This window comes from Schistocerca nitens, chromosome 10 (assembly GCF_023898315.1).
Source record: "Schistocerca nitens isolate TAMUIC-IGC-003100 chromosome 10, iqSchNite1.1, whole genome shotgun sequence".
Taxonomy (NCBI): Eukaryota; Metazoa; Arthropoda; class Insecta; order Orthoptera; family Acrididae; genus Schistocerca; species Schistocerca nitens.
Genome location: NC_064623.1, coordinates 63,064,515 through 63,089,320, shown reverse-complemented (window position 1 = coordinate 63,089,320; position 24,806 = coordinate 63,064,515). Strand labels below are relative to the sequence as shown.

Below are 24,806 nucleotides of genomic sequence, written 5' to 3'. Positions count from 1 at the left end.
TATGAAATAGGTAGTGCACTGACAAAACAAGTTTAACATTTAACGATGCCTGCAGCCGCATACGTGCCAGCGAGCGCTGTGATTGGTCGACAAAGCTCGCTCCGCGCATGCGTAAAAGGTTTCAGCGCATCTACCTCCGCGAGCCGGCGCACAAACGACCCCCGTATTGTTGCGAAACAGTCGATCAGAGAAGCCGCATTCTCCGGCTCTAAACTGTGTATGCGTTCTCACTTAGGAACCGCAAAGGCTGCTTGGGAATACGACCTGAAGTAAAAGTACTCATGTTTTTCACACGAAAAAAAAAATGAGATGAATTTGATTTTCACATTTTTATTCAATAATTTTACTCATTATTTTACACGATTTGGTGAAGGGTGGCTGCGGACCCCGTAGAAAGAGCCTGCGGGCCCCTAAGGGGTCCGCGGACCACACGCTGGGAAGCCCTGCTGTAGTGTATCTGTTTTATTGATGTTCACCCTGTACTTACCGTCGGCCACGGTACACGTCAGAGTGGCGCCGCGGAAGGGTGTGACCGCGGCGGGGCTAACGTCTCCCGTGAGGCCGAGCGGCAGCAGGGCTCCAGAGATAGCGTCGGGGACGTGCAGTTTTCAGCAGCGCGTCCAACACCGGCGCCCACGGCAAGTGTCGGGCAGACCGCGGCGGCCGTCAGCGCGGCCCACGCGCCGCCGCCCTGCGCCCCATTCAACTGCGCCCTGCCAGGGGTGGGGGAGGGGGTGAAGGCTGCCCGCCGCTTTTAGCGCCGCGGCCGACCCCTGCCTACACGACCGCATGCATATTGCGCCACCTAGCAACGGGGACGGCCGGGCCGCCTCCACCCGCGATTCTCAATTAGCCACCGGCCGCCCCAATTACCTGCGATCGCGAGGTCGTTTACCTCTCTCACTCTACGCTCACTCCCAAATGCCAGACAATAATCGCGAGAGGCTGGAATTAGCGCCACACCGCAACTTTTTGACTGAATATAAGTACTACCTTTTTACCCACGATGTTCCACACCCGCTACGTGTCGGATGTCCGCCCCCGGTAGCTCAGTGGTCAGCGCGACGGGCTGTCAATCCTAAGAGCCCGGGTTCGATTCCCGCCTGGGTTGGAGATTGTCTCCGTTCAGGGACTGGGTGTTGTGTTGTCCTAATCATCATCATTTCGTCCCCATCGACGCGCAAGTCGCCGAAGTGGCGTAAGATCGAAAGACTTTTACCAGGCGAGCGGTCTACCCGACTGGAGGCCCTCGTCACACGCCATTATTATTACCTGTCGGATGTTTTTACCGGCCACCCATTTCCGCTGTGACACTTCTAGTCATTCAAAGAAAGTCTACGGTCAGTAGCGCATAAATTCCCAGATCTCGCTATAGTAGAAAGCTGTGAGGACGGGGCGTCAGTCGTGCCTGGGTAGCTCAATTGGTACAGCACTTGCCCGCGAAAGGCAAAGGTCCCTCGTCCGAGTCTCGGTCCGGCACACAGTTTTGATCTGCCAGGAAGTTTCATATCAGCGCACACTCCGCTGCAGAGTGAAAATCTCATTCTGGAAACATCCCCAGGCTGTGGCTAAGCCATGTCTCCGCAATGTCCTTTTCTTCAGGAGTCCTAGTTCTGCAAGGTTAGCAGGAGAGCTTCTGTTAAGTTTGGAAGGTAGGAGGCGAGGTACTGGCATAAGTAAAGCTGTGAGGACGGGGCGTAGGTCGTGCTTGGGTAGCTCAGTTGGTAGAGCACTTGCCTGCGAAAGGCAAAGGTCCAGAGTTCGAGTCTCGGTCCGGCACACAGTTTTAATCTGCCAGGAAGTTTCATGCTATAGTACGAGGTGACTTTGACCTGCCGAGCATAGACTCGGATGTCTATGGACTCATTGCAGGTGGTACAGACACACAGTTGTGCGAAGTAATTTTGAACATATTTTCTGAAAACTACACTACTGGCCATTAAAATTGCTACACCAAGAAGAAATGAAGACGATAACGGGTATTCATCGGACAAATATATTATACTAGAACTGACATGTGATTACATTTTTACGCAATTTGGGTGCATAGGTCCTGAGAAAACAGTACCCAGAACAACCACCTCTGGCCGTAATAACGGCCTTGATACCCCTGGGCAGTGAGTCAAACAGAGCTTGGATGCCGTGTACAGGCACAACTGCCCATGCAGCTTCAACACGATACCACAGTTCATCAAGAGTAGTGACTGGCGTATTGTGACGAGCCAGTTGCTCAGCCAACATTGACCAGACGTTTTCAGTTGGTGAGAGATCTGGAGAATGTGCTGGCCAGAGCAGCAGTCGAACATTTTCTGTATCCAGAAAGGCCTGTGCAGGACATGCAACATGCGGTCGTGCATTATCCTGCTGAAATGTAGGGTTTTGCAGGGATCGAATGAAGGGTAGAGCCACGGGTCGTAACACATCTGAAATGTATCGTCCACTGTTCAAAGTGACGTCAATGCGAACAAGAGGTGACCGAGACGTGTAACCAATGGCACCCCATACCATCACGCCGGCTGATACGCGAGTATCGCCATGAGGAATACACGCGACACGAATACACAGCGTCAAGGGTAACCGCAGCCATGGTCTTCGAGCTGATAGTCCCTGCTGCTGCAAACGTCGTCGAACTGTTCGTGCAGAAGGTTGTTGTCTTCCAAAACGTCCCCATCTGTTGACTCAGGGATCGAGACGTGGCTGCACGATCCGTTACAGCCCTACGGATAAGATTCCTGTCATCTCGACTGCTAGTGATACGAGGCCGTTGGGATCCAGCACTGCGTTCCGTATTACCCTCCTGAACCCACCGATTCCATATTCTGCTAACAGTCATTGGATCTCGACCAACGCGAGCAGCAATGTCGCGATACGATAAACCGCAATCGCGATACGCTACAATCCGGCCTTTATCAAAGTCGGAAACGTGATGGTACGCATTTCTCTTCCTTACACGAGGCATCACAACAACGTTTAACCAGGCAACGCCGGTCAACTGCTGTTTGTGTATGAGAAATCGGTTGGAAACTTTCCTCATGTCAGCATGTTGTAGGTGTCGCCACCGGCGCCAACCTTGTGTGAATGCTCTGAAAAGCTAATCATTTGCATATCACAGCATCTTCTTCCTGACGGTTAAATTTGGCGTCTGTAGCACGTCGTCTTCGTGGTGTAGCAATTTCAATGGCCAGTAGTGTAAGACAGCAGGCGTCTGGCGCAGTTGTTAGATAGGTTACTTCTGCTACAATGCCAGGTTATCAAAATTTAAGCGAATTTCAACGTGGTGTTACAGTCGGCGCACAAGCGATGGGTCAGCATCTCCGAGGTAGCGCTGAAGTGGGGATTTTCCCGTGCGACCATTTCATGAGTGTACCGTGAATATCAGGTATCCGACGTCGCTGCGGCCGGAAAAACATCCTGCAGGAACGGGACCATAGACGACTGAAGACAATCTTTCAACGTGACAGAAGTGCAACCCTTCCGCAGATTCCTGTAGATTTCAATGCTGGGCCATCAACAAGTGTCAGCGTGCGAACCATTCGACGAAACATCATCGATATGGGCTTTCGGAGGCGAAGGCCCACTCTTGTACCATTGATGACTGCACGACACGAAGCTTTAAGCTTCGCTTGGGACCGTCAACACGGACATTGGACTGTTGACGACTGTAGACATGATGACTGGTCCGACGAGTCTCGATTCAATTTGTATCGACCAGATGCACGTGTACGGGTATGGATTCTGCATGTCAGCAGGGACTCTTCAAGCTGGTGGAGGCTCTGTAATGGTGTGGGGCGTGTGCAGTTGGAGTGATATGGGACTCCTGATGTCTAGATACGATCTGACAAGTGAAACCTAAGCAAGCATCCTGTCTGATCACCTGCACCCATTCAAATCCATTGTGCATCGGGGATTTGGGCAGTGTGACACGCCACACGTCCAGAATTACTACAGAATGGCTCGAGGAGCACTATTCTGAGTTTAAACACTCCCGCTGGCGACCAAACTCCCCAGACATGAGCGTTACTGAGCATTTCTGGGATACCTTGCAACGTGCTTTTCAGAATAGATCTCCACACCCTCGTACTCTGACGGATTTATGGACAGCCTTGCAGGATTCATGGTGTCAGTTCCCTCCAGCTCTACTTCAGACATTAGACGAGTTCACGCCACGTCGTGTTGCGGCACTTCTGCGTGTTCGCGGGAGTCCTACACGATCTTAGGCATGTGTACCACTTTCTGTGGCTCTTCAGTGTATCTTTAGACCTTGTAGGTACAAATAAGCTGGACCTTATCGACAACGTCATTATAGAAAGGGGGATTAGCAATCATGATATAACAGCTACTATGGTTACGGAAGTTAATAAACAGTTGAGAAGGCTACGGTCGAAGATTCGAGTCCTGCCTCGGACATGGATGTGTGTGATGTCTTGGGTCAGTTAGGTTTAAGTAGTTCTAAGCTCTAGGGGACTGATGACCTCCGATGTTAAGTCCCATAGTGCTCAGAGCCATTTGAACCATTTTTTCCGACTTTGATGGTACAGGCATGTGATGAGAATGGAGCCAACTAGAACCGCCAAAATAAATTTGGAAAGACAGGTGGATGGGAAAAGACCTCAAGGAAGACATCGAACCCAATGGATGGACTTGATTAAGGCTGATCTAGTGACCAGAGTATGGACAGTGGATGATGTTCTCCGTGAACAGGTGTATTTGGACAGGACAAAGTGGAAGAGGCTCATTACCAGTATCCAGGAAACTGGAACTGTTAGATGATGATGACAAGGTACCCTTCACCACGCGCCGTACCGTGCATTACGGAGTATTTATGCAGATGTATAATAGATGTAAATGAACAGGAATACTACCTTCTTAACTGCGATATTCCACAGGTAACTTTACTGCTTGACATTAAAGTTGCAGCACCATTAAGGCTTCATGCAGCGAATGTGAAGCTGTCATGAGTTGTAGCTACTTGCTTAAATGTACCAAATGATTATCATTTCATTGCAACGGCAAAAATAGGCAGGATTGACCTCAATAGATTCTCAGCAAGTGATACAGGCACATACAAGAAGAATACATCTGATTTACTCCTTAAGTGTTGTTGGGTTCACTGTTTGCTTGGCCAGGGCTTTACCCCATTTCACCGTCCTCTTCTCGTTGACATAACAACGTAATAGTGTGAGAACCGCAGGGCTGAACAGCATACGCTTTATTGGAGGACTATGAAGACACATGGGAACATTACGCGCAAAATGTAAGTCAAAATAAAATCAATGGGAACATAACTGTGTTAATTGTAACGTAGAAAACACCACATGCTACGCGTTATCTTAAGAATGGTGAAATCTCTCCTCCATGAACCACTTGCAGCACAGATAACAATTTTAAGTGTGATGACAGGCATTACCACATAACCATCTGGCCTTCCGTAGCTCAACCCAAACCATACGTTCACTCTGTAGGTTTGCTGCTGGCAACTCGCTGCTAACTGGGACCAACTTCCCTGCAGCTGTTCCCGTAGCTACGTGAGTGCTAACAGAGTCAAACGCGGCACTGCTAGAGTGACTTCGACGCAACCAGTCACGACTGAAGTTTCGGGACTAGTGGCAATGGTCGCGGTACGAAACACAAACTGACTCGATTTCGTCGCCTGGCAAGCATCGTTAAAGAGCAGTGGCGCAAGCAGCGATGATGCGGATTTAATAGTCAGACTCAATGGGCTTGGTTTATCATTGTCGCGCCCAGTGAGCAGGTTGGTCAGTTCAGCTCTTGGCTGTTTGTTTGCCGAGCAACAACAATCTTCAGTTAATTCGAACATCACTCTCCGTTCTGATATGAAGTGTCTGCTTTGCAGATTTCATACAAGAGTTTACTGTTTCAAAAGAAACAATGATACTGTCAAACATAGGTATTTAGGAAATAGATATCATTTTAGAGGCACTATATAAACAGGTGTAACAAAAATTTTGAGTGATACTTACTTGATTATTAGTTCACTGGATGATGAGAGAGCTTTGGACCTATTGTACTTACCTTACATAGCATGTAGACACAAACAGAACTAGACAAGCGAATTATGTGCTGGCAGTTCGTATATCATTTGCCATATGATCGACTGGTGTGAGTGAAGCTGTTCGATCCGATTATGAGCAAATTTTAAGTCTGATGAAATTACATTTTCCTTGAGGCATATGAGTTTCAACTTTGTCTTCGATAATGATGGTTCTGCTAACTATGCACATGTGATAGCGGTTACATCACATAGCAAAAAAGCCAACAGACCTGCATGGGATACCCTAGTCCAATGTCACCCGTAAAACAAACTTCAATTCACTCCTTCGGTCTGTGTTAGAGGGGGGGGGGGGGACAAGTAACGAGGTCCGTTGGTCGTACTGCTATAGTAATGATTAGCACGTATGCCTAGTAAACATAATACCTGGGTTCAAGTCCCAGCTGTAGCACAAACTTTAATTCATTTCTTAAGCTTCAATCATTATCAAATTTTAAGCGCCGAGATGCGAATTAGTTTTCGCAATACAATATTTTTCTAATAAACATGACAAAATTAAAACATTTCGAGTATATATACTACACGCAATGTGTCTTGCGAATGACCGAGTTCAACAAAAAGTAATGTTAAGTCATTTGTGTTTGCTGCAGGGTGTCTAAAGTAATATGGTAAGTCTGTATGGAATGGAGGGATAGGAGATGGTTGTGGTACCGTAAATGCACTGTCATAAATAGGGTTGTATGGAGACACCAAACAAGTGCAGATGTTAGTGGAGGCATAGTGTGATATTTTAGAGGGGAAGAAGAATTCCGAAGGGTAATTGGCACGCAGGACATCTCGCCAATAACGTGTAACACTGACTCTGGCCTCCATAATGGCATCAATCTGATGAGGAAGACAGTCTACATGTTTCTTGAGCTGTGCGACATCCTGATGAAGCAATTCCATATCTACATCTAACTTTTTAAGAAACCTTGCGGTGTGTGGTGGAGAGCATTTTGTGTATCTCCTTTCCTGTTCCAATAACGAATGGCCTGTGAGGAGAACGATTGCTGAGCTATACTCTCTCTAATTTGGCCTTCACGGTTTTTTGCGACACATACATAGGAGTAAGCAATACACTGAGGCGACAAAAGTAATGGGATAGCTCCTAATATCGTGTCGGACCTCTTTTGCCTGTCGTAGTGTAGAAACTTGACGTGATATGGGCTCGACAAGTTATTGGAAGTTCCCTAAAGAAATATTGGGCCATGCTACCTCTACAGCCGTCCATAATTGCGAAAGTGTCGTCGATGCTGAATCTTGTTCGATGGGATTCATGTCAGGTGATCTGGATGGCCAAATCATTAGCCCGAACTGTCCGGAATGTTCTTCAAACCAAGTGCGAACAATTGTGGACTATGACATAGCGCCTTGTCATCCATCAAATTCCATCGTTGTTTGGGAACGTGAAATGCATGAATGCCTGCAGATGATCTCTAAGTAGCGCAACATAAACATTTCCAGTCAATGATCGGTCCAAACGACACCACACCATTGGGGAGCCACCACCAGCTTGCACAGTGCCTTGTTGACGTGTCCATCGCTTCGTGGGGTCTCCGCCACACTTGAATCTACCATTACATCATACCAACTGAAATTGGGACTCATCTGACTGGGCCACGATTCTCCAGTCGTCTAGAGTCCAACCGATATAGTCACGAGCCAAGGAGAGGTGCTGCAGACGATGTCGTGCTGTTAGCAAAGGCACTTGCGTCAGTCGCCTGCTACCATAGCTCCTTAACAAATAAATTTCACGGCAGTCTCCTAACGGATACGTTCGTCGCACGTCCCACGTTGATTTCTGTGGCTACTTCAGGCAGTGTTGCTTGTCTCTTAGCACCGACGACTCCACGCAAACGCCGCTGCTCTCGGTCGTTAAGTGAAGGTCCTCTGCCACCGCGTTGTCTGTGGTGAGAGGTAATGCCTAAAATCTTGTATTCTCGACACACTCTTGACCTCAGAATATTGAATGTTCGATGCCTTAGCCCTCTAGCTCTAACTACCATTCCATGTTCAAATTCCGGTAACTCCTGTCACGTGGCCATAATCACTGAAGACCAGGTTTCATGGGTTCGGCACGACGTATTCCTGTTACGGGCATTTGCATGAGTGATGTGTGCTTTTGGAATTGCATATTAAACAGCAGTTCCCTGCTTGTAGCGCCCTTCGTGTTGTTTTTTGCTGAAAGGGTTCGCGAGTGTTATATTCATCTCTGAAGTGACTTCTGTAGCTGTCATCCCTTATGTTCCATCTTAATCCTCTTGAATGATCGTTTAATTACGATCACTCAACACACATTTTTGTCCGCGTTGCCTCTTGAAACAATAAACATTTCGGCTATCTTGGTTACGGAAGCAACCACCATATACTTACTTACTCCTCGGCTCTACAGCCCTTGAAGGGCTTGGCCTGCATCACAATATCCTGCCATTCTATCCGATCCATGGCTTTCCGTCTCCATCCTCTGACACCCAGCTTTTTCATGTCTTCTTCAACTCCATCCACCCATCTCTTTCAGTAGCGTCCCCTCCGCCGTCTGCCTCCATCCTTGCCATCAAAAATCCTCTTACACGCTCTGACTTCTTCCTTTCTGACCACGTGCCCTGCCCACCGCAGTCTTCTTATTTTAATGGTAGTGACAATATCAGGTTCTTCAAAAAGGTGTTGTAGTTCTGCATTCGTACGAATGCCCATAGTAGGATGCTATGTTTCTTTTTCCTTCTTCAAACACACAGCTTTACATTTCTGCATATATAAAGCAAGTTGGCAATCTTTGTTCCATTTTGAACTCTTACAAAGGCCTGACTGAGTATTTGTGCAGCTTTATTTTAAACGGTATTTCATTATAGATAATTTCCTCGCCTAAAAAACCTCTGAAGTTGCTGTTAATATTGGCGCTCTGGTTATTAATATACACCATGAACAGCAAGGGTTCAAACACACATCCGTGAGGCACGCCTAAAATTAAAGTTGCACTGCTGGTTTAGCATTCTGAGCAATTAAAATACCGTATTCCCACGTACGGTTGCTATAAAAGCCTCATAATGAGTGGTACTAGGTTCGACATGTACATCCTGAAACGCCTGGTCAATCTCTTGCTATTAGACCCAATATATTCCCGTTGTGTGGCTTTGCGACCTATCTGCTGTAGGTAGTTTCTGATAAAGTATGAGTAATTAGTACTTCTTCGCTTGCTACGCACGCCACTTACAAAACTACACTCCTGGAAATTGAAATAAGAACACCGTGAATTCATTGTCCCAGGAAGGGGAAACTTTATTGACACATTCCTGGGGTCAGATACATCACATGATCACACTGACAGAACCACAGGCACATAGACACAGGCAACAGAGCATGCACAATGTCGGCACTAGTACAGTGTATATCCACCTTTCGCAGCAATGCAGGCTGCTATTCTCCCATGGAGACGATCGTAGAGATGCTGGATGTAGTCCTGTGGAACGGCTTGCCATGCCATTTCCACCTGGCGCCTCAGTTGGACCAGCGTTCGTACTGGACGTGCAGACCGCGTGAGACGACGCTTCATCCAGTCCCAAACATGCTCAATGGGGGACAGATCCGGAGATCTTGCTGGCCAGGGTAGTTGACTTACACCTTCTAGAGCACGTTGGGTGGCACGGGATACATGCGGACGTGCATTGTCCTGTTGGAACAGCAAGTTCCCTTGCCGGTCTAGGAATGGTAGAACGATGGGTTCGATGACGGTTTGGATGTACCGTGCACTATTCAGTATCCCCTCGACGATCACCAGCGGTGTACGGCCAGTGTAGGAGATCGCTCCCCACACCATGATGCCGGGTGTTGGCCCTGTGTGCCTCGGTCGTATGCAGTCCTGATTGTGGCGCTCACCTGCACGGCGCCAAACACGCATACGACCATCATTGGCACCAAGGCAGAAGCGACTCTCATCGCTGAAGACGACACGTCTCCATTCGTCCCTCCATTCACGCCTGTCGCGACACCACTGGAGGCGGGCTGCACGATGTTGGGGCGTGAGCGGAAGACGGCCTAACGGTGTGCGGGACCGTAGCCCAGCTTCGTGGAGACGGTTGCGAATGGTCCTCGACGATACCCCAGGAGCAACAGTGTCCCTAATTTGCTGGGAAGTGGCGGTGCGGTCCCCTACGGCACTGCGTAGGATCCTACGGTCTTGGCGTGCATCCGTGCGTCGCTGCGGTCCGGTCCCAGGTCGACGGGCACGTGCACCTTCCGCCGACCACTGGCGACAACATCGATGTACTGTGGAGACCTCACGCCCCACGTGTTGAGCAATTCGGCGGTACGTCCACCCGGCCTCCCGCATGCCTACTATACGCCCTCGCTCAAAGTCCGTCAACTGCACATACGGTTCACGTCCACGCTGTCGCGGCATGCTACCAGTGTTAAAGACTGCGATGGAGCTCCGTATGCCACGGCAAACTGGCTGACACTGACGGCGGCGGTGCACAAATGCTGCGCAGCTAGCGCCATTCGACGGCCAACACCGCGGTTCCTGATGTGTCCGCTGTGCCGTGCGTGTGATCATTGCTTGTACAGCCCTCTCGCAGTGTACGGAGCAAGTATGGTGGGTCTGACACACCGGTGTCAATGTGTTCTTTTTTCCATTTCCAGGAGTGTATAATTATCACTATCGAGTGTTCGGTGATTAAAGTCTCCTCCAGCTGTTTTCTCTAAAGTTTTCGCATAAATCTACGGGTGAGTCAGGTGACTGATAGAATGACCCTATCATGTTTACGCACGTTGTTGACGCTAGCCTTCTCCGATTAATCTAGCATACAACTTCAGTTACTGACTCACAGAAGGAAAGAATATTTGGGTCTAGAATCGCACCGAAGATAACGAGGTCATTACGCGTGGCGGAGGAAATCATGCCGTCATATGCTTAAGCGAACTGCACACTTAATAACTAAAGCTGCTCAAGGACGAAAGATATTTTCCCTTGCTCGTTGCCTTGTTCAACAGTGTCGCAGTCGAATCATACTAGATGAATGGTTCAAATCAATGTTGGCACCGTTTGCCAAAACGCCGCATGGAAAATATTGCAACGACTAGAGAAGGATCAGTTTAACGAGCCATGCCTTCAAGTTTTTACTTAATTACTGCATTTGAGAATGTACCGCAAATGTGAGGACAGCATTGGAGCCTCTCAGTTTGGATTCAGGAGCAGTTTCGGAACTCAGGAGTCGTTCCTCTATCTTTGAGATATTGAGCCAATAATGTCGTGATGTTTATGCTTGTTCTATCGGTCATGAAAAGGCTTTTAACACGGCTCAGCAATGACAATCTGATGCATGTCTTAGGCGACTTGAACTGGATGGTTGTGTCATCCGACTGTTTGGAAATCTGTACTGGAACGAAATTCCAGATTGTGTGTCGATGGTCCGCTGTGGAGGGAGTATCAATTATGAAAGGAGTTAGCGATGGCTCCTGTCTCTCCTCATTACTTTTCAACATCTATTCTCAAATTATTTTGCGAGATGATGGAAAGATCGAGTGGTAGTTGATTGAGAAATCTTCAATAATATCAAATATACTGGTGAGACTGTCTTATTTGCAACCATGCTGGGAGATACGCAGGAACTACTGAATGTTACTGAAGCGAGCAACATCATGGAGTACCTTTGAACGTCAAGAAGACAAAATGGATGGTTGTCAGCAGAATCCAGATGGAATGCAGGGCACTCTTGCACTCAGTGGTGATAAGGCGGAAAGGGTTCCATCATATAAATACTTGGGTGCCAAATCAGCGATAACTGGGGCTTCTCTCGAAAAATTCTTTGTAGAACTGAATACGCCAGAAGCTGTTTTCGGAAAGTTGCAACCAGCTGCGACACAAATACACTACTGACCATTAAAATTGCTACACCACGAAGATGACGTGCTACAGACGAGAAATTTAACCGACAGGAAGAAGACGCTGTGATATGTAAATGATTAGCTTTTCAGAGCATTCACACAAGGTTGGCGCCGGTGGCGACACCTACAACGTGCTGACATGAGGAAAGTTTCCAACAGATTTCTCATACACAAACAGCAGCTGACCGGTGTTGCCTGGTTAAACGTTGTTGTGATGCCTCGTGTAACGAGGAGAAATGCGTACCATCACGTTTCCGACTTTGTAAAGGTCGGATTGGAGCCTATCGCGTTTCCGGTTTATCGTATCGCGACATTGCTGCTCGCTTTGGTCGATATCCTACGACTGTTAGCAGAATATGGAATCGGTGGGTTCAGGAGGGTAATACGGAACGCAGTGCTGGATCCCAACGGCCTCGTATCACTAGCAGTCGAGATGACAGTAATCTTATCCGCATGGCTGTAACGGGTCGTGCAGCCACGTCTCGATCCCTGAGTCAACAGATGGGGACGTTTGCAAGACAACAACCATCTGCACGAACAGTTCGACGACGTTTGCAGCAGCATGGACTACCAGCCCGGAGACCGTGGGTGCGGTTACCCTTGACGCTGCATCATAGACGGGAGCGCCTGCGATGGTGTACTTAACAGACGAACCTGCGTGCACGAACGGCAAAATGACATTTTTTCGGAAGGATCCAGGTTCTGTTTACAACATCATGATGATCGCATCCGTGTTTGGCGACATCGCGGTGAACGCATTTTGGAAGTGTGTATTCGTCATCGCCATACTGGCGTATCACACGGCGTGATGGTATGGGGTGCCATTGGTTACACGCCTCGGTCACCTCTTGTTCGCATTGACGTCACTTTGAACAGTGGACGTTACATTTCAGATTATTACGACCCGTGGCTCTACCCTTCATTCGATTCCTGCGAAACCCTTCACTTGAGAAGGATTATGCACGACCGCATGTTGCAGGTCCTGTACGGGCCTTTCTGGATACAGAAAATGTTCGACTGCTGTCCTGGCCAGCACATTCTCCAGATCGCTCACCAACTGAGAACGTCTGGTCAATGGTGGCCGAGCAACTGGCTCGTCACAATACGCCAGTCACTACTCTTGATGAACTGTGGTATCGTGTTGAAGCTTCATGGGCAGCTGTACCTGTACACGCCATCCAAGCTCTGTTTGACTCAATGCCCAGGCGTATCAAGGTCGTCATTACGGCCAGAGGTGGTTGTTCTGGGTGCTGATTTCTCAGGATCTATGCACCCAAATTGCGTGAAAATGTAATCACATATCAGTTCTTGTATAATATACTTGTCCAATGAATACCCGTTTATTAGCATTTCTTGTTGGTGTAGCAATTTTAATGCCCAGTACTGTATTTGGGTGTCAAATCAGCGATAACTGGGACTTCTCTCGAAGAATTCTTTGTAGGACTCAATAGGCCCGAAGCTGTTTCCAGAAAGTTGCGACCGGCCGCGACACAAGTATTACACTCGACTAGTTTGATGCTACCTGTTCAGTAGTCTAACCTGTCGAGATGAGTTATAGCCGCTTATCGCAGTTTTACATAAGAAATTGGAGGCATTTGAAATGTGGGAGTATCGAAGGCTACTAAGGCTACAATGGATAGGTAATGACGTAAATGTGGCAGCACTGCGTATATGAATAAAGATTTAGAAATTCTCGATACCATCAAGAGAAGAAAACTGGGTTACTTTGGCCTTGTAATGGGCAACAACTAATACGACCTGTTGGAACTAACACTTCAAAGTAATACTGATGGCAGGCGTGGTCCAGGACATAGAACATTATCTCGGCTAAAGAACTTAAGCGAGTGGCTTGTATTGAGCACAGAATCACTTTTCTGAAAACCCATGACAATGCAGATGATGAATCTAGACTGAGAGTCTCCAATGCTTTCCGCACATTTACGGTATATTCTCAAATGCAGTAATTAAGTAAAAACGTGAAGGCATGTCTCGTTAAACTGATCCTTCTCTAGTCGTTGGTTTTTGGGAAACGGTTCAAACATTGATTTGAACCAGTCATCTAGTATGAGTCAACTTCGACACTGTTGAACAAGGCAACGAGCAAGGGAAAATATCTTTCCTTCCCCACACGTAATGACCTCGTCATCTTCGGCGCGATTCTAGACCCAAATATTCTTTCCTTCTGTGAAGCAGTAATTTAAGTTGCATGCTAGATTAATCCAAAAAGACTACTGTCAAGAACGTGCGTAAACTTATAATAGGGTCATGATAGGGTCAATAACATGGTTATCAACGTCTTTACTGGATGTCAACAGACTCACCTCGTGATTTGAACAAGCTGTACCCCTATATAGGATGTGAATGATAACTGTTTACAACGAAACCCAGTGACGTAGGAGAGATCGTAACAAACAATATGATACGGAACATGCGTAGCTATCAAGCCGGGAAGTACCTGAAACAGGCCTAGAAAAGCCATGTACACTGTTAAGTAATGGAAAAGCGATATGCACGCACACCGGTACAGATGGCAGTATTATCGTGTATTCACGGTATATATACAGGGCTATTACAAATGATTGAAGCGATTTCATAAATTCACTGTAGCTCCATTCATTGACATATGGTCACGACACGCTTCAGATACGTAGAAAAACTCATAAAGTTTTGTTCGGCTGAAGCCGCACTTCAGGTTTTTGCCACCAGAACGCTCGAGAGCGCAGTGAGACAAAATGGCGACAGGAGCCGAGAAAACGTATGTCGTGCTTGAAATGCACTCACATCAGTCAGTCATAACAGTGCAACGACACTTCAGGACGAAGTTCAACAAAGATCCACCAACTGCTAACTCCATTCGACGATGGTATGCGCAGTTTAAAGCTTCTGGATGCCTCTGTAAGGGGAATCAACGGGTCGGCCTGCAGTGAGCGAAGAAACGGTTGAACGCGTGCGGGCAAGTTTCACGCGTAGCCCGCGGAAGTCGACGAATAAAGCAAGCAGGGAGCTAAACGTACCACAGCCGACGGTTTGGAAAATCTTACGGAAAAGGCTAAAGCAGAAGCCTTACCGTTTACAATTGCTACAAGCCCTGACACCCGATGACAAAGTCAAACGCTTTGAATTTTCGGCGCGGTTGCAACAGCTCGTGGAAGAGGATGCGTTCAGTGCGAAACTTGTTTTCAGTGACGAAGTAACATTTTTTTTTTAATGGTGAAGTGAACAGACACAATGTGTGAATTTGGGCGGTAGAGAATCCTCACGCATTCGAGCTCGCATCAACGATGCTTTCGAACTCATTGATGGGGACATGCTGCGCCGAGTGTGGGAGGAACTTGATTATCGGCTTGATGTCTGCCGAATCACTAAAGGGGCACATATCGAACATTTTTGAATGCCAAAAAAAACTTTTTGAGTTTATGTATGTGTGTGCAAAGCATTGTGAAAATATCTCAAATAATAAAGTTATTGTAGAGCTGTGAAATCGCTTCAATCATTTGTAATAACCCTGTATATATATAAACAGGGCATTGCCGGAGCTGTCTTTTCTACTCAGGTGATTCATGTGGAAAGTTTTCCGACGGGGATGGCCGGACGATTGGAATTAAGAGTCTTTGAACTCGGAATGGTTAGTTGGAACTAGACGCATGGGACATTGCATTTCGGAAATCGCTAGGGAATTCAATATTCATCGACCCACAATGCCAAGAATACCACATTTTAGGCATTACTTCTCACTAGGGACAAAGCAATGGTTGACGGCCTTCACTCAACGACAGAGAGCAGCAGCGTTTGTGTACATTGTCAGTGCTAACAGACAAGCAACACTGCGTGAAAAAACCGCATAAATCAATACAGGACGTGCCACGGACGTATCCGTTAGGACAGTACCACAAAATCTGGCTCTAGTCGGCTACGACAGCAGACGACCGACGCGAGTGCCTTTGCTAACCGCATTACCTACAGCGCCTCTCCTGGGCTCGTAATCATATTAGTTGAACCCTAGACTACGGGAAAGTGGTGGCCTGGTCATATGAGTCCAGATTTCAGTTGGTAAGTGTTGATGCTAGGTTTCGTCAAGGTCGCGGTGCGTACGTCACGAAGGTAGTCCTGCGCTCGCTCGTATCAGCAGACAAACTACGTTTCTACACCTGTTAACTCGTAACTAGGCGTGTCCGTATGAACGAAAACTGAATCTTCTACTGGAATCCGCTATTATGGAATCTTACTGTTATTAGTCCTATAATGATGGGAAGTCCATGGGCCTACTTATAATTTGTTACGGCTGTAGCGTTCCAAAGGATTGAAAAAGGGCACAGGTCAACCCCGTTTTCAAGAAGGGACGTCGAACAGATGTGCAGAACTATAGACCTATATCTCTAACGTCGATCAGTTGTAGAATTTTGGAACACGTATTATGTTCGAGTATAATGACTTTTCTGGAGACTACAAATCTACTCTGTAGGAATCAGCATGGGTTTCGAAAAAGACGATCGTGTGAAACCCAGCTCGCGCTATTCGTCCACGAGACTCAGAGGGCCATAGACACGGGTCCCCAGGTAGATGCCGTTTTCTTGACTTCCGCAAGGCGTTCGATACAGTTCCCCACAGTCGTTTAATGAACAAAGTAAGAGCATATGGACTATCAGACCAATTGTGTGATTGGATTGAAGAGTTCCTAGATAACAGAACGCAGCATGTCATTCTCAATGGAGAGAAGTCTTCCGAAGTAAGAGTGATTTCAGGTGTGCCGCAGGGGAGTGTCGTAGGACCGTTGCTATTCACAATATACATAAATGACCTTGTGGATGACATCGGAAGTTCACTGAGGCTTTTTGCGGATGATGCTGTGGTATATCGAGAGGTTGTAACAATGGAAAATTGTACTGAAATGCAGGAGGATCTGCAGCGAATTGACGCATGGTGCAGGGAATGGCAATTGAATCTCAATGTAGACGTGTAATGTGCTGCAAATACATAGAAAGAAAGATCCCTTATCATTTAGCTACAAAAAGCAGGTCCGCAACTGGAAGCAGTTAATTGCATAAATTATCTGGGAGTACGCATTAGGAGTGATTCAAAATGGAATGATCATATAAAGCTGATCGTTGGTAAAGCAGATGCCAGACAGATTCATTGGAAGAATCCTAAGGAAATGCAATCCGAAAACAAAGGAAGTAGGTTACAGTACGCTTGTTCGCCCACTGCTTGAATATTGCTCAGCAGTGTGGGATCCGTACCAGATAGGGTCGATAGAAGAGATAGAGAAGATCCAACGGAGAGCAACGCGCTTCATTACAGGATCATTTAGTAATCGCGAAAGCGTTACGGAGATGACAGATAAACTCCAGTGGAAGACTCTGCAGGAGAGGCGCTCAGTAGCTCGGTATGGGCTTTTGTTGAAGTTTCGAGAACATACGTTCACCGAGGAGTCAAGGAGTATATTGCTGCCTCCTACGTACATCTCGCGAAGAGACCACGAGGATAAAATCAGAGAGATTAGAGCCCACACAGAGGCATACCGACAATCCTTCTTTCCACGAGCAACACGAGACTGGAATAGAAGGGACAACCGATTGAGGTACTCAAGGTACCCTCCGCCACACACCGTCAGGTGGCTTGCGGAGTATCGATGTAGATGAACTGGCGTACAATAAAATAAAATCATTCTAAAATGATTATCAGTTGCATAAGGCACCACTTCCAGCATGTAATGAGTACTGTTAAGCAGAAGAGACTAGATGCTACAAACAAGCCGTTATACCATTTATATCGAGTATTGATCTTAAATTAAATTTTGCTGTAGTACTGTAATCAGTAAGACTTCATAATAGCAGATTCTAGTGGAAGATGCAATTCTCGTTAGTACTCACACGCCCAGCTGCGAGTTAACAAGTTTAGAAACGCATTTTGTCCGCTGAGCTGAGCGAGCGAGCGAGTTCAGGACTACCTTCGTGACGTACGCGCCGCGGCCTGTCTTTCTCGCTGGCCTCGGTTCGACTGTGGTACATACCTCACGAAGCCATGCCAAGTTGTCAACAAAGCATTATGCAAGTTGGTGGTGGATCTGTAATGGTGTGGGCCGTGTTTACAAGGGATGGAGTGGTTCTTCTGGTCAAGTTGTGACCATCTGAAGCCATTCATGGACGTCATGTTCCCAAACACAGACGTAATTTTAATGGTCATGAAAATGCGCCATGTCACCGGACCACAGTTATTTGCAGTTAATGTGAAGGACATTTCGGACAATTCGAGCTAATCATTTCGCCACGCACATCGCCCAATATGAATCCCATCGAACACTTACAGGACATAATCCAGAGGTCAGCAAGTGCACAAAATCTTGCACCGGCAATTACGGACGGCTAGAGAGACAGCATACCTAAATATTTCTGCAAGGGACTTCCAACGACCTGTTGAGTCCATGCCACGTCGTGTTGCTGCAATACGCCGGCCAAAAGGATGTGCGGTATGATATTAGGAGGTATTGCATGAGTTTTGTCCCCTCAGTGTAAGCTATGACGCAAGTGCGTCACGTGAGATGTTCAATATCTTCTCACCTTCTCACGCGACCTGCTTAGTCGGTCAGACTTTTTTTAAAATTTACTTACAAGGGAACCTCCCCATCGCACCCCCCTCAGATTTAGATATAAGTTGGCACACTGGATAGGCCTTGAAAAACTGAACACAGATCAATCGAGAAAACAGGAAGAAGTTGTGTGGAACTATGAAAAAATAAGCAAAATATACGAACTGAGTAGTCCATGCGTAACACAGGCAACATCAAGGCTGACATTAGCTCAGCAGCGCAGTGGTCCCGTGGTTAGCGTGAGCAGCTGCGGAACGAGAGGTCCTTGGTACAAATCTTCTCTTCATTCAAAATTTTAATTTCTTTATTTTCGCAAAGTTATGATCTGTCCGTTCGTTCATTAACGTCTCTGTTCACTGTAATAAGTTTAGTGTCTGTGTTTTGCGACCGCAACGGTAAACCGTGCGATTAGTAAACGAAAGGACGTGGCTCTCCAATGGGAACCGAAAACATTTGATCGCAAGGTCATAGGTCAGCCGATTCCTCCACAGGAAAACGTGTCTGATATATTCTATACGACACTGGTGACGGCATGTGCGTCACATGACAGGAATATGTTGTCGACCCACCTAACTTGTACACTTGGCGAATGGGTAAAAAGATTCTTCTACCTTATCCGATTTCGGTTTTCTTGTGGATGTGATAATCACTCCCAAAAAAGTGATGAAAACATAAGAGTTTGTCACATGAACTGAAACAAAATTAAATTTTTCACTAGAGGGAAGACTTGAACCAAGGACCTCTCGCTCCGCAGCTGCTCACGCTAACCACGGGACCACGGCGCTCCTAATTCTGAATTAGCCTTGATGTTGCCTATCTTGCACATGGGCTACTCAGTTTGTATATTTTGGTTATTTTTTCGTAGTTCCACACAACTTCTTCCTGTTCTCTCGATTGATCTGTGTTCAGTTTCTCAAGGCCTATCCACTGTGCCAACTTATAACTAAATCTGAGGGGGGTGCGATGGGGAGGTTCCCTTGTTAGTAATTTGAGCACTGCACTCTCATTTAACAGCTGAAGGTCCTGCACTAGGGTGGGAGGTATTGACAAAGAATATATTCCATACGGTTGATGGGTCTGGGTAGAAAGATAGGGGTCTGATAGGAAAACTGTGGAGATGAGAGGTAGAAGTTAGAGAGCGGGAAATACCGTGAGTGGGAAAGACAGAGGGTGTTTTGTGGGTAGGGCAGTGGTTGTAAGAGGAAAGGGATGGGTATGGAAAAGGAGAGAGGAGCTCTGAAAATGGAAATGATCGTTTAGCGTCATAGGCCGGGAAGCCCCTTGCAGGGCAGGTCCGGCCGCCTTATGCAGGTCTCATTACATTCGACGCCACATTGGGCGACCGGCGCGCCGGATGAAGATGAAATGATGATGAAAAGCACAACATCCAGTCTCTGAGCGGAGAAAATCTCCGACCCAACCGGGAATCGAACCCGGACCCGTAGGACGGCAATCCATCACACTGACCACTCAGCTATCGGGGCGGACAGAGTAGCTCTGATGTGAATAGATGGGGAAAGAGTTAAAGTTGGTAGGATGGATAAATATCAGAGCGGATCTCATTGACTGGGGGAGGGAGTTGGTTGAAGTTTGCGTTGGTATAGGATATGGAGTGTGTATGGATGTATAGGGACGGAGGGATGTGTTTGTGAAGGCATGGCAGCATATCAGGGTTGGCGATCAGAGGGGAGACAATGGGGTGATTGTCAATAGTATAGGAGACACGGAGGTGTTCGATTTGGGTGAGATTGGGTGGGAATTGATTGAGATCTTAGAGGATCTATGTGGGGGAAGGTAAGCGGAGTGAAGTCGAGATGGGAGTGCATGGCGTTCGAGGATTTAGAGGGACTTACAGAACTTTGGTGGGGCAGAGATCCATGCAACATTTGCATGGCAGAGGATGGGTTGGATCAGGAATTTGTAGGTCTGGAGAACAGTGAAGGGATAATCCTCAAGTTTGGTCTGTTAGTAGTTTTAGCCTTTTGTGGGCTTTCTTCTGGACGGTTACAGGGTAAGGTTTCCACGTTAGTTGCCAGTCGAGGATTAGTCCATGGCATTTTATTGTGTAAGTTAACAGGACAGAACGGCTGTAAATGGTAAGGTAGAAGTCATGCAGGCGGAAAGTGCCTTTTATAATTGTTGCCTGGGTTTTGGAGGGGTTGCTCTTGAGGAGACATTGACTACACCAGGAGGTAAACTGACTGAGCTGGATTTGGAGAGATGATTGGGATCCTGATTGTCATCGAGTGGGGCCCGAAGGATTTCTGCGTGGCCTGATCGCAAGGTATGTGGTGCGCTATGTTGGTGGCGAGATTGGCGTCTCGTGTGGTGGCTGTCGGAGGTACCCAGCATATTCTGGTCGTTGTCTGGCAAGTTTACATATACGTGGATCTTGTACTGCCCGGTACTGGCTTGCCTGCGCAGAGACCAGTTCCGGCAGCCAACTGGAGCCTGGCAACCCGCTGGACGCAGGTGTATGTCTGGTTGCCACAGTGGTCGGCGAACGGGCTTGCATAGGGCATGCCTTCTTCCTCAGGAATGAGAAGGTGGAGCGATCTTGATAATAGCTGAAGATCCTGCAAACAGCTACGCCTTACAAAACCAGTGCACTGTGGCTCATGTTGCTTTTGTAGGCTAAATTGGGATTGTTTACGGGCTGATAGACCACAAGTGTCCCGTAACAGATTGTTCGTCTCGGCTTTCGCGACACGGTAGTACGTTGTAAACAGTTATCGTTTATACCCTACACACAAATAGTTTCACTGACAAAGGGAACTATAACTCCTTTATAAAGTTTTACGTGAGTATGAATCCCAACCATGAGAAAATAAGTAGAGTTGTTGTACTCTGACTGTCGTGTCTGCATGGTGAGTGTATCAGGATATTCGCTCAGGCACAGATATTTCTACCATAAGATCTGTTGGCTCCTTGTCGAATGTGGTCAACAAATTCTGCTACCTCAGTTCGCTACTATTTCTTTAGACGAAATAAACGCAAGAATTGGCGAAGTGGCGAACACATTCGTAAGCTCCGCAAAAGAGTTTGAGACAATAAACACGACATGGTGACCACAAAAATGCTATCTACCAAGCATGTGTTCTGAGCATCCTCTTGTATGGTGGTGAGGTCTGGACGTCATACTCCAAACAAGAGCATACGCTGTACGTCCGACCAGTGACGTGTCTGTTCATTGTATTCAAATTTGTGCCTGTGTCGTGGTGTAATGTCCTTTTGTAATAGCGAGGTGTAAGGAAGGGACCTCCAGATATACTCACCTCCTATTTGTTCTACAAAAGTACCACACGTTATGATTCATGAGCTCTGTTTTGGAAGATTCGACTGTCGAATTCCTTTGTTGTAACATATTCCACACACGTATATTTCTTGTTTTCATTTCTGTGAGAAGTCTATGCGGCTTGTCGACAGCTCTCCCTATCCACTACATTTACTTGAGACGGTAATATATTCTTACCACATGACTTATATCTACAACCAATGTATAGTACGACAATCGCCGACACTACAGAAGGAGAACATACACGCAAATGACCAGACGGAAAGTTCATAATTTCGTGAAAAAAAAAATGGGGCAGGAGGAATATTTGAATCCAACACCGCAACTACACAGCCACGATATCTTGGTTCTTGTAAATTGCTCGACGTTTCTATTTTACTTCTTTTTTCAGAGGTCAGTACACCTTCTTCTTGTTTTCATGCCTGTTGTGTGTCCAGTTTTTGAAGGGATATCCATTGGGCCATTTTGCCACTAAATCTGAGGGTGCCTTATCAGGACTAGGGTCGTTCCTAATACCGGGTGATCAAAAAGTCAGTCTAAATTTGAAAACTGAATAAATCACGGAATAATGTAGATAGACAGGTACAAATTGACACACATACTTGCAATGACAAGGGGTTTTATTAGAACCAAAAAAATACAAAAGTTCAAGAAACGTCCGACAGATGGCGCTTCATCTGATCAGAATAGCAATAACTAGCATAACAAAGTAAGACAAAGTAAAGATGATATTCTTTACAGGAAATGCTCAATATGTCCACCATCATTCCTCAACAATAGCTGTAGTCGAGGAATAATGTTGTAAACGGCACTGTAAAGCATGTCTGGAGTTATGGTGAGGCATTGGCGTTGGATGTTGTCTTCCAGCATCCATAGAGATGACGGTCAATCACGATACACTTGTGACTTCGGGTAACCCCAAACCCAATAATCGCACGGACTGAGGTCTGGGGACCTGGGAGGCCAAGCACGAAGAAAGTGCCGGCTGAGCACACGATCATCACCAAACGACGCGCGCAAGAGATCTTTCACGCATCTAGCAATATGGGGGGGGGGGTGGTTCTAATAAAACCCCATGTCATTCCAAGCATATGTGTCAGTTTTTACCTCTCTATCTATATTATTCCGTGCTTTATTAAGTTTTCAAATTTATACTGACTTTTTGATCGCCCGGTATACTGGACTAGAGCAAATCGTGAGTCTCGGAGAGGGCTACAAGATTTCGCTGAAATCGCGAAAAAAATTGACAAGGGTTGTGTTGTGTACATAGTTCCGCATAGTCAGCGCGTACACAACTTTCCCACTAGAGCGCGCCCCGCTAAGCACAACAGCGCAGGCGCAGCGCTCGTCCATCTCCGCACTACGAGATGGCGCTGCCTTAGAGACGGACCAAATTCTGTTGTGTCTAGCTCATACAGCATAGACACAATGAGGTAGCTAGGTGCACGCTAAACTAACGCAGACGGGCTTGAAGTTCTGGAACATGAGACTTATTAATGAATAAGAAGAAAAGTACGTAGATGTTACTTAACTTTTATTCTCTTGTTGGAATACATCTCTTGAATAGTAGTAAGCTATAAGCACTGATACAAATGGCGCCTTGCTAGGTAGTAGCTATAGACTAAGCTGAAGGCTATTCAATCTGTCTCTCGGCAAATGAGAGGAAAGCTTCGTACGTCTGGTCGCAAGCTATGTCGTCCGTACAACTGGGGCGAGGTCATGTCCGTGTCTTGTGACCTGCCATGTGGTGGCGCTAGGTTTGCGATTACACAGTGGCGACACGCGGGTCCGACATGTACTACAGGACCGCGGCCGATTTAAGTTACCACCTAGCAAGTGTGGTGTCTGGCGGTGACACCACAAATTCTGCTTCCGCCGATCTGCGTATTAATATGTAACGCAGCCAATGAGATTGCTGCTGACGTAGAACCTTTTCTCCTCGCGGATCACACTCGCGCAGTGATACCTGAACGCTCGAGGTATTATGACGAGTGCACAGACCTCCGATTAGTCAGTCTGCATTAGTCTGCATTTGTCTGCACCAGTCTATAGTCAAGTTTCAGTCTGCGCCTAATAAGATTATCATATTACTGTACATAGCCATGAAGAGAAATGTATAAACACTTTGTTAAGTATCAGAGATATGTGAGAATAAGATTAACGTACCAAGACCAAAGGAACTTCAGATTGTCTGTTGTAAATAGCATCCAGAATCAAGTTACGTAATGTCTATGCTTTTTATTATTTTAATAAATGTGTGTGAAAATTAATCAGGTTCTGTTTAAAGTTGGTCACCGTCAATCTGCTACTCCAAGCGTGCAAGTGGCATTTCTATCGTCTGACCTAACGGCAGAAGATAAACACGCCACAATAATACCACGAGACATATTGCTGATACTCGCCTACTTCGTTAGAGCGACAAGTCAAATAATCTGATGGTGTGTGTACCAAAGTCTTCAAAATACTTGCAGCGTTCTTCAGACTGTGTGGCTACTTGTGTGAGAGTACGAGGTGCAGAGCTGACCTGTGTGTGAGGGCCGGCGACTGGTGCCAATACGTGGCTGAGGTACTCACCCTTCTGCCGTCGGAGCGGATGGCGGGGGCGGCCTTGGTGTTGGCGTCCTTGTGGTGTCCCGCCTGGTGCTGGTGCTGGTGCTGCTGGTGCTGCCTGCCGGTGGTGCTGGGCTGCAGCCGCGCTGTCATAGTCAACCGTCAGCACCCCGCGCTCCGCATCTGCAACCGCGCACGCGAACCACCTCCTACAGAAACTGACGTCTTTCTCATTGCCCACTCAGACACGCATCGCCACCACTGGGAGGTAGTCAACGAGTTTCAACTGTGTAAGAGGTCCATGACTAAAGAATTTATTGCTAGCGCACTCGAGCTGCTTGCGATATGTATGCTACAATAGAATGGCAGACCAGAGAGCAGTGTCGGCTGCAGTAGGAGCCGTGTGGGTAGTAGTAGTGGTAGTAGCTCGCAGTCGGGTGGTT

The 24,806-nt window shown here is 46.9% G+C and overlaps 1 protein-coding gene across 1 annotated transcript in view; it reads right to left on the bottom strand.

The window, feature by feature from the left end:
* The window catches only part of LOC126209870 (transcription factor HES-1-like), a 438,054-nt gene extending 413,457 nt beyond the window's left edge, over positions 1 to 24,597 (bottom strand). Inside the window, exons 1-2 of the mRNA XM_049938995.1 lie at positions 24,587 to 24,597; positions 24,388 to 24,481 (exon numbers count right to left, since the gene is read on the bottom strand). Coding sequence (XP_049794952.1) covers positions 24,388 to 24,481; positions 24,587 to 24,597 — 105 coding nt within the window. The remainder of the gene's footprint in view (positions 1 to 24,387; positions 24,482 to 24,586) is intronic.
* Between the last annotated feature and the right edge of the window lie 209 nt (positions 24,598 to 24,806).